At 50.3% G+C, this 10,312-nt stretch overlaps 1 protein-coding gene across 2 annotated transcripts in view; it reads left to right on the top strand.

The window, feature by feature from the left end:
* Window positions 1–631: 631 nt before the first annotated feature.
* Window positions 632–10,312, top strand: part of ST8SIA5 (ST8 alpha-N-acetyl-neuraminide alpha-2,8-sialyltransferase 5) — a 73,896-nt gene continuing 64,215 nt past the window's right edge. For both annotated transcript variants that reach the window (XM_090037742.1, XM_090037741.1), the window contains exon 1: window positions 632–904. In XM_090037742.1, coding sequence (XP_089893868.1) covers window positions 774–904 — 131 coding nt within the window. In that variant the 5' untranslated portion in view covers window positions 632–773. The remainder of the gene's footprint in view (window positions 905–10,312) is intronic.

Raw genomic sequence — 10,312 nt, 5'->3', positions numbered from 1 at the left:
GCTCTTTGTTGGATGCTGAAACTCCCTCGTCTCTCTGATCCAGACTGAACGAGCTGGGCCGGCAAGAAAAAAAAAAGCATTTTAGGCTTCCTAAACTGCACAGAACTGCCATCCCAGAGGAGACCCCTGCCGGGCCACCGCCAGTCCGGCTCTGCTTAGGACCGGCACCGTACCTAGACTCCTGGCAGCCCCAGGCAAATTTTGCAGGTACCAACCACAGGCACAAATAGCGCATTTGAGCCACACGCGCCTAAATTCGTGGCGCGCACATGTACAGGCGCGCCCCAACTCAGGCGGGCCAGCGCCGCACCCAGTCTCCTTCCCGTTCCCGCTCTCCGCTGAGCTGCGACGTGACAGACGCAGCCTAGCGCCCAGCCGCTTACAGCGACCTTTTCAGGCGCCCTGCTGCAGAGACCCACCACCCCACTACTCACGCCAATGCCGGGCCCCGCTTAGGTCTCATGTAACCCCAACCCGGGCGGGGTGGGGGGGGAACGGGCTGGCTGGCTGCCCCCCGCAGGTGTGCGGTATCCCCGCAGCCAGGCCCGTCCTTGAGGGGGGTGCGGCGACCTTGCCGCGCGCCGCCTCCTGCGGGCGGCCCCGCTCCGCTCCCCCCCCCCCCCCCCCGCCTCGCGCACGTCTGTCTGCTCGCGCTTGCGCCGGGCCACGGCAGCGCGGCGCCCCCCGCCCGGCTCGCAGCGCGGCGCGGCGCCGGGCCGGGCCATGGGGCGCGGGGCGCGGGGCGCGGGCGGGCGGCGCTAGGGGCCGCGGGCATGGGCTACGCCGACCCCTCGTCCGGCAGGGACCTGCTGGGCAACAGAACTTTGTTCTTCATCTTCCTCTGCGCCTTCGCCCTGGTCACGCTGCTGCAGCAGATCCTCTACGGCAGGAACTACCTCAAGAGGTAAGAGGCCCGGGGCCCCCCTCGTGCCGGCTCCAACTTCTTCAGGAGCCGCCGGGCTTGCTGCGCGCGGCCGAGGGCTGGCGGCGGCGGGTGAAGGGCTGGCACGGGCTCACCCCTGCCCCAGCCAGCCACTTCCCTTGCAGCGCTGGGGGCTGCCTCCGCTCGCGGGCGGGTGGGACCAGAGCAGGATGAAGGTGCTCAGGATGTGGCAGGATCAGGCCCCGAGGCGCCGATTCCCTTTCTTTCCTCGCTGGGGGTGCACTTTCTGGCCGCTCTCTGCTGTTCTCATTCCCTTGTTGCGCCGCAGTGAGTTATGGCTTGAATTTGCCTTGATAGTCAGCCAGCAAAGTTCACCCTCAGCTGGTTTGCTCACACCCCTGCTCTCTAATGAGAGCTGCAGATAAACTTAGTCGCCTCCCCCCTGCATCCCCTTGCACCCCCTCCCCCCCCCCCCCAAAAAAAGTTGTCTGGTGTTTTTCTGACCCTCCATGACCATGCTACGCAGGGCCTAGAGTTCATTTAAAGCATGCCCCCACTGACAACACGCTCCAGCCAGTGGCTTCCAAGGACATCTTCCATGGAGAGGAAGTAAGATATTTATAGTGGCAGCACCGCTTGCCAAGCTGGAGCTTTTGGATGCAGGGTAAATACGAGGCAAGATACTTTCCAAGATTTGCTGTGCTGCATCTTGTGCCATGGTCCGTGCTGGGGCTACTGATGCTCAGCAAAAACAGGCCTCCTGGATTTCTTCCAAAGCAGCCGAGGGTAATTAAAGAACTTAGAAATCGAGCCCCATGACTTGGAGTAAAAACACCAGGTTTTAAAAGCATAAACTTAAGATGGGTGTCTTACCAGAATGCAGTCTGGCCCGAGAGGAATAGGAAAGGGACCACTGAGATAGGAAAGGTGTGATGCTGACCGCCCTGGAAATGGCAGGGGGGGAGGTCCCCCCCTAAATTCTGGACCCTTCCAGGAAAGAGATTGCCATCAAGTGCCTGGAGGCAGAGTGCCTTCATCTGCTGCCTTGACTCTGGCCTGTTCTCAAAAAGCGGCTCCTGAGCGAGTCTCCTGCTAGCGGCACGGTAGCACGGGCGGAGGAGAGTGGGAGAAGTGAGCTCGGGTCCCAGGCTTGCTCCCTGTTGTGTCTCCGCCTGGGTGGTGCCATGGAGGGGAGCCAGCCAGGTGTCCACCCTGCAGAAACCTCTCTTCAGAGTCCCTACTATGTGGAGCAATAGTGGACTCGAGGATGAGGAAAGAGACCACGCTGCAGAAGAGGCCACCGTTACTCTCAGAAACTCAAGAGAGAGCCCAGGCTTACCCCAGGGAACCAACTTTCTTCTCTTTCCTGTGCCAGACAGATGCAGAAACTCAAGCCTCATGAAGAGGGCGTGCCACAGGGCAGCAAAACCAGGGGCATGAGTTCGAATCGAGAGAACAGATCTGGCAGGCCTCGCGTGGCCACGTAGCACAGCGAACGCTGGGCTTCATTGGGGACTGCAGGGTTTAGCGCAGGGAGTGCAGAGCCCTGGGGAGCTCTCAAGAAGAAGCATGACATTTTGTATTCTGCACTTTTAGGACCTGATCCAAAGCCCATTGAAGTCAATGGAAAAGCTCCCTTAGAAACTGGAAACAGGCACTCAGTGGTAATAGCTGCATCTTCCCTTGTTTTTGCAGTGCTGCCAAAAACTGGAAGGCTATATCTTGTCCACTTCCATCCCAAAAGTAGTTCACCTTAAGGAGATGCATCTCCTTGCCCTAGGAAGGCAGGCCACAGTCAGCTTGAGGTCTTTCATGGGTGGGTTAAAGTCTCACCCACAGCTGGAAAATTCCTAAGAAGAGGTGATAAAGCAGGAAACAGCAGCCCCCTAGTAAAGGGATAAAAAAGCGAGTGGTAATTAGGCTTCTTTTACACAGGTCCCTGGGGTAATTATTTTGATTGTAGAATTTATAATACGATTCAAAATACCCTCCCTCTTGATCTGCCGAAGTAGGGTAAATGCTGGGGGCTCCTGTTCAGACCCCGAACTGCAGCCTGCTGGAGCCTGCGCTCTTGTGCTGACTCATCCTTTGTGGGATTTTTTTTGTTTTTGTCTGTGGAGCCTCCTCCTCGGCTGAGTCGCAGCTCCTTCGTCTGGGCCAGCGGTTGCAAGGAGCCCGAAGTCTGGCCCTGTGTGACTGCCAGGATGTTCTCTGATGCCAGGGAACGCCCTGACGGTGTCCCCGGCCCATAAGGTGTAGCATAGGGACACGCTGTGAGGAAGTGGGCAGAGCAGATGTGAGACTGGCGCTTGGTGACACCCATATTCCACTAGCCAAGGCTTCTTAAATAGTGGCCTTCTAGGTCTGGGGCAGAAGTGCCATAAACCAGTTGGACTTAAATCAGTTAAGTCTGATACCGCATTTAACCAGGTTGATCTTAAACCGGTTTTGGCCATTTTGAAACCAGTTTATATGCGCTGAACTTCTGTTCTGTTACAGCAGTGGTCATCGATCCACTGGTAGATCTCAGAGCCTCTTGGAGCTGATCCAAGGCTGGGGTGGCAGGACATGCATGTATGCACATGCACGCCCCAGCCCAGCAGGTCAGTCCGTGGGGCAGAGAAGGGGCGGGGGCTAGATTGAGGCCCCCGCGGTGAGGGACAGTGCTGCAGAGGCAGGAGCAGGGCTCAGTCGAGTAGGGCCCAGGCCGGGTGGGACTTACCTGCTGGGAAGGCGCATCCCCAAATAATTTTTATTCCTTCTGTCTCAATCTGCCCTCTCCTTTCCTCCCTCTCCACAGACTTACTAGCTGGATGGGGGCAGCAGCACACAGTAGATCTTGGGTTGCTTTTAAATGCCAAAGGTGCTCTCCTACTTAAAAAGGATGGAGACCACTGCATTACAGGTTTAAACTGATTTTTGATCACTTAAACTGGTTTAGGTGTAACTTCTGTCCCCAGCCCTAGGGCCTGACTCCTGCACTGGTTGGGGAAGTCAGTGGTGTTAGCACACAAGTAAACAATGATTTTTGAACGGTGACTACAGAAATCAGGCAAAGCTTTGCCTTGAGCCTCCATCGAGAAACATATCTATAAGTTTACCAGATCATCGCACGGTGAGCAAGAAACAGTAAACTGCCCTGTGGGCATAGATATTTAAAGGCTTTATGCAGTTGAAGTGAGCATCAAATGTCATCCATGTATACGCAGAGAAACCCTTTGTTTACAGTTGTCCTCCTTAAAACAAATACGACGGGGACATTTAGCACTTGTGCAGCATCATGCAGGGAGGGGAAAACCCTCCCCGGCCAACAGTTACCCAAGCCTCACAGCACTTGCCAGAGGTCGGTGTGTTGTTATTGGCATTCCCACCGAGTAAGAAATGTGGTACAGAGATACAAACTGGCTTGCCTAAGGTCACCCCCACGAGTCAGAGCTCCTGACTCGGTCCTGTCCCGTCTTTGCTGATGTGAAATAATATCTGGGTGAAATGAAACACCACCAGCTAAACTGTGAAACAACTGACTCCTAGCACATTACTGATTGAACTGCAAGACAAGCTTTGCTTCAGGTTTGGTTTCCGGAAGCACAGACGAGTATTGGAAATCACAGGTGACAGCACCCCAAGTCCCCGTCAGTTCCCCGGTTTGTTAAGCAGTTCTGTCCCACTCTAGACTTTATCTAACCACTCTTAAAAACTGTCTGTACTAGTGGCTGCTGCTACCTTATTAGTAGGCAGAGTATTTAAGGGTTCCTCTTTCTGTAACACCACCTATTTGTTATCACTAATAGGAGAGAGTGACATATCCACATAATACAGCCTGCCGGGGAAAAGAATTGCTGTTGGCTTTGCTGTCTGTTGGCGTAGCTGCACCGACTGCCACAGATCCACACTGATTTACCCCATTGGAGAATCTGGCTCCTTACACTACATTGGCTGGCCAGCGCAACTCCTTGTGTGCCAGCAGCAGTGGGAGCACACGAGCCATCAGCAGCCACTCGTGTTATAACTGTGTCATCGAATGCCAGCCTCTGGGCTTCAGGGCACTGCTCAGCCACATGCTCAAGCTGAATAAATGATCGCAACTCCCTAGAAATTATGTTAAAGGGCTGCGCACCACTTGTGAAGTTCCTTACGACTTGGGAAACTCTTTGAGAAGATCCTCAAGGAGCACATCTGCGATGGGCCGGCTTCAGGGATGATGCTCGAGGGCAACCAGCACGGTTTCATTAGGGGCAGGTCTTGTCAGACCAACCTGATTGCCTTTTATGATCAGGTCACAAAGGCAATGGATGCAGGTGTCGCTGTGGATGCAGTCTTTCTACACTTCAGCAAGGCCTTTGACACTGTCTCCCACCCCATCCTCATTAAAAAACAAGGCGACTGTGGCACTGATGCCTACACAGTCAGATGGATTGCAGATTGGCTGAAGGGTCGTACTCAGAGGGTAGTGGTGGATGGGTCATATTTGACCTGGGGGGAAGTGGGCAGCGGAGTCCCCCAGGGCTCGGTCCTGGGGCCTGCACTGTTCAATTTCTTCATCAGCGATTTGGACGACGGGGTGAAATGCAACCTGTTTAAATTCACTGATGATACCAAAATTTGGGGTGAGGTGAGCATGCTAGTAGGGAGGGAAAGACTGCAACAAGACCTGGATAGGTTACAGGAGTGGGCTGACATAAACAGGATGCGTTTCAATACTGACAAGTGCAGGGTGCTGCACTTAGGCAGTAGAAACCAGCAGCACACTTATAGAATAGGAAACTCCCTTCTTGAGAGCACGGAGGCAGAAAGGGATCTTGGGGTCATTATTGACTCCAAGATGAACATGGGCCGACAATACAAGGTCACGGTTGGCAGGGCTAACTGCACTTTGTCGTGCATCCACAGGTACATCTCAAGTAGAGCCAGGGAGGTGATCCTCCTCCTCTATGCGACGCTGGTCAGGCCACAGCTGGAGCAGTCTCCAGTTCTGTGCGCCCCGTTTCAGGAGGGATGTGGACAACATTGAAAGGGTCCAGAGGAGGCCACTCGCATGATCCGGGGACAACAGGGCAGACCCTACATTGAAAGACTGCGGGACCTGAACCTGTTCAGCCTTCACAAGAGAAGGCTGAGGGGGGACCTGGTGACTGTCTATAAACTCACTATGGGGGACCAGAAGGGTTTGGGGGGGACCTTGTTTCCCCCAGCGCCCCCTGGCATGACAAGGAACAATGGACACAAGTTATTGGAGAGGAGGTTTAGATTAGACATCCACAATAAATACTTCACAGTCAGGGTGGCTGGGAGCTGGAACCAACTTCCTAGGGAAGTGGTGCTGGCCCCTATCCTGGGGATCTTTAAGAAGAGGCTTGATGCCTACCTGGCTGGACTCATTTCAGTCCAGTCTTTTCTCCCGCCCAGGTGGGGGGTCGGACTTGAAGATCTACAAGGTCCCTTCCGACCCGACTTCTATGATTCTGTGACCCCTCTTCCATCTACCTTGCTGCTAACTTTGAGATGACACGTGTAAGTGCAGCGCCCATCACATTCATGGTGATGGTGAAAAATGGAGAGACCAGATTGCTGACTGGTGTGAAGTGGGGTGACAACACTGACTCAGGGAAACTACAGCGATTTTCATGGTCCATGAGAGCTCCGTCAATTTATGATTATGATTCAGGAATGTGAATCTGGAAAGCATCCATGAGATAAGGGCTCACAATTCTCTGTTGAAATAACCATCACTTGTGTTATTTCAACCCCCAGATCAGCAGATATGTCACAGGCACTTTTCCTTGATCAGAGCTCCAGGATACACAGAAAGGGCTTTATTTTTTAATGAAGTCATGCTTTTAATGTGCATTGCCAATGTGATTTAATTTTTAGGGTCTAAGTATTTGAAATAAACCTGTTCAGGTTATTTGGGTTCACAAAAAACATTTTGGAAAACAATTCTGAGAAATTAAAAACCATGATTTTTTTTTTGGTGTTTATAGGTAATTTAGTAACTTGCAAACATTTAAAATAGATTTAAAAATAGATTAAGCAAAACACTGGAAGCTAGACTATTGAGTAGGCAACAATCCAGTGCTTTCAGAGACCTAATAGATCTGATATACATGAACAGCCAAATAGATTTTTATCTATCTTGGGCAAAGAACAAGCCCAGGAAACCATAGTCCTAAACTGCTAAAGTTTGAAGAATAATACAGCCTGTACTTTCTTCAGGGGCCTTTAACCAGATTTTGAGTTCCTTGGGTTAAAGGCGGTAAGTAGAAAGTATTACTACAAGAGTTGTTCTTATGTTGTAATAGTCTTCCAGAAGGTGATTTTTAAAATGTAAGTAGTAATTAGAGAACCAGTAAGAGGAGAAAGAAAAATGCAGAGAAGTAGAAAAAGTGGGAAACAAGGAAAAGGGAGTGAAAGTAGGGAAGAGAAAAAGGCAGAAAACAGAGGAGAGTGAAAGTAGCCTGAACGGTGTTCTCCTTATATTAATAATAGCATTGCTTCTGCAGCAGGACATGTTCTCTGACTGTATTAAATCCTTATGTTAAGAAATCTCATGGTTTGCAAAGAGTGGGCAGTTTTAGGATCAAGATCTAAGTGTTCATAGCACAGTGTAAGTCGGCTAAGAAGAAAGTGGCAGGCAGGCTGTAGTATATTTCCTTAGAAGTAATTTCTTACTTGCATTCCCCCTGCCTTTTTTAACTTGTGTTGCCAGCTGCTTTACATAATGTTTCTTCCTCCAGGGACCAAATAAAAGGAGAGCGATCGCAAATACTTCAGTTGTGAATTAAAACTACAGAAATTTGCAAATGTTCACAGCTCTATCCAAGGCTGCAGCTGAGATTTTATAGTTAAAATGTCTCACAAAGCAAAAATCCCAGCCCCAACTTCAGTGGCTTGCACAGGGCTAGAATAATTTCTTCTGACTCATCGGTTCATTTGCTTTTAAAAAGAGAATAAGAGCATAATGGCAAAGGGTTTTTAGAGCTGTAGCTGCCTAAGGGCAGGACGCTGAAGTCAATGGCAAAATTCTCGTACACAGTGGTGGGAGTAGAGATTGGCAGCGAGAACCTTCTGTTCCGTGTACTTTTGGGTGATTTTATTCACAGCCTTAGTATCTTATACATTGCTTTACAGAATTGTGCAAACCACTCATGGTCCCTGCCCGTGTCCTGTACTTCAGCTGATTTTAAACATTCAGGTTCTTGCATTGTTACGCCGGCTATGCCAGTCGGGATAAACTGGCAAATCATCATGCAGGAGCTCAGTACTCGGTGCGTGTGTTACAGATCCTCTACGGCTCAGTATAGAGAAGGTGCCTTGTTTCAGTCCCAGTGCCAGAGACTTTAGTTCAGTCCGCAGTTCAGTCACCTGTGGGTTGGCTACGACCAGGTCATGGCATGGGACTGGTTTGGGTCTGCATTGCAGTGGGCCTCAGAGATGCAGCTTCCTCTGAGCAAAGCATTGAACTCACTGCAGAGAGAGTGTGAGTGTGTGTGCGTGTTGGCCAAGAAGTACTCATCAGATGCACGCCCACCTTCAGCTCACTGATTAATACAGGAACAAATTCAATTCAGATTCTGATCCCTGTAATGCCCACATATACCCCCTGCCTCTTTCCTTAACCGCTGCTGCTCTTGGTATCTAAGCCGATTGTCAGTCCATTCAGAAAGCTGGTCCTGATTGCTTAATGACCATGGGGTAACTCTTCCCTCTGTTATTTGCAGGCTGACCCTAGTGAAGGCATTTGGACTCACCTGCATGCAATTAGACAGATCAGTGATGTACCCCTTGCAGACTTCCAGTGTGCAGGAACCCTGAGTCAGACCCTCCCCCTCAAGTCAGGAAATTGGCTTAAAGATCAGGAGATATTTTTAAAGCTTTTATATTTATCATTTGCTTTCTCTTTTTGGAGCCGTTAAGTTTCGGTGTGCATCTACCTGAGTCCTGACAAGGGTGCGCAGTGAGGTGTAGAGGTAGGCAGTGAGGCCTGGTTCACACCTTGGCTGTGCTAGGATTCAGTCTAGGTGTTCCCTCGCCTGTCTTGCCTGCAAGGCCCCATCTAGGAGACTTTTCCGAACATGGGAGGTGGAAGCTGCCTGCCCTCAGTGTCTGGATTCGCTCATCCTTTTCTACCAGATGGGGTAATGCAGCTGCCTTTCCATCCCCTTTTATTCCTTTCTCTTATCCTTGTGATTTTCTCTCTGTCTGCCATCTCTTTTTCCCTGCCCCACGAGTCCCCATTACTACTGCTCCCCTCCCAGTCTCCTGTCCCCCCTCCACATTCACTGTACATCCGTTTTTGAATGCTTGGGGAGTGGCAACATGATTCACTGTTGCCAGCTCTTGTGATGTTGGGATTTTTTTATCACTTCATTAGGTGCCTTTCTTAAATCCCTAGAGCCTGGAGTCATGTGATTATGTGAGACTCTCAGCTCTCATTAAAAAAAGAACTTCTATTGCTCATGCTGATTGTTGAATACATGAATGCTAAGCACTCAAAACCCAGATGCTAAAAAAAGGATTCTCATTACCATTACTCTAATCTTTTGATTTATGGTTGGGGTCCTGACTCATGACACTTGAAAGCTTAGAAATGACAAGGCAGCTTGTTCTCATGAATGGGAAGTTATACATTTCATCCACTGGAATAGTAATCTTCACAGGGCAGGGGCCTTAGCCTCTGCAACCCCTGCTCAGGTGAGGTGGCAGAGAACAGGACCTAAAATTAATCATCATGTTATATTGCCGGGGTCAGGAGCCGTACTATTGAGAGCAGTGCCTTCCTGGGCTGAGTATCTTAGTTAGAGGTTCTGGGTAGGACATTGCAGAGCTCTTTTGAGCATTAAGAGCTAGGTCTGCAAATAGATTGAAGTGTCTAACTTCCACTCTAGGTGTCCACGTCCAAACCTTACATTCTCAAAACCCTTGCTCAGTTGTTGCCTAATTTTAAAGGCACCTGAAATCCTGCAGTTGTCTGAGTTTCTCGCACCAATGTTCTCTTGGCATCTAAGTTTTTGTGTGCATCTACCCAAGTCCTGACAGGGGTGGGCTATTTTTCACAATATTTGGCTGTTTTGGGATTCACTATCTACCACAGATGTTCTTGCCTATGAGGCCTCCTCTAGGAGGCTTTTATCTGTCAGGCTGGTCCCTACATCATAGTAATGGAGTTTGACTGGGAGTTTTACCAGTATCTCCATAGTTAGTGCACTTGCTTGGCATGTGGGAGACCAAATTTTATCTTCCCAAATCCTATTCTGTGTGAGGCAATTTGAACCCCAGCTCACACCTTTCAGGCAACTACCCCATCTACCAGGCTGTGGGGTGTTCTGGCCTGGGACTCTCCACTTTTTTTTCTGGTGGAGCTGTTGAACTTTGCATGGACTATTTAAGTATTTATTGGTAGAGGGGTAGGAAGCCAAGATGAACCCCTGA

This window comes from Crocodylus siamensis, chromosome 3 (assembly GCF_052110815.1).
Source record: "Crocodylus siamensis isolate JL-2025a chromosome 3, ASM5211081v1, whole genome shotgun sequence".
NCBI lineage: Eukaryota > Metazoa > Chordata > Crocodylia > Crocodylidae > Crocodylus > Crocodylus siamensis.
This window is presented reverse-complemented; position numbering and strand designations above follow the sequence as displayed.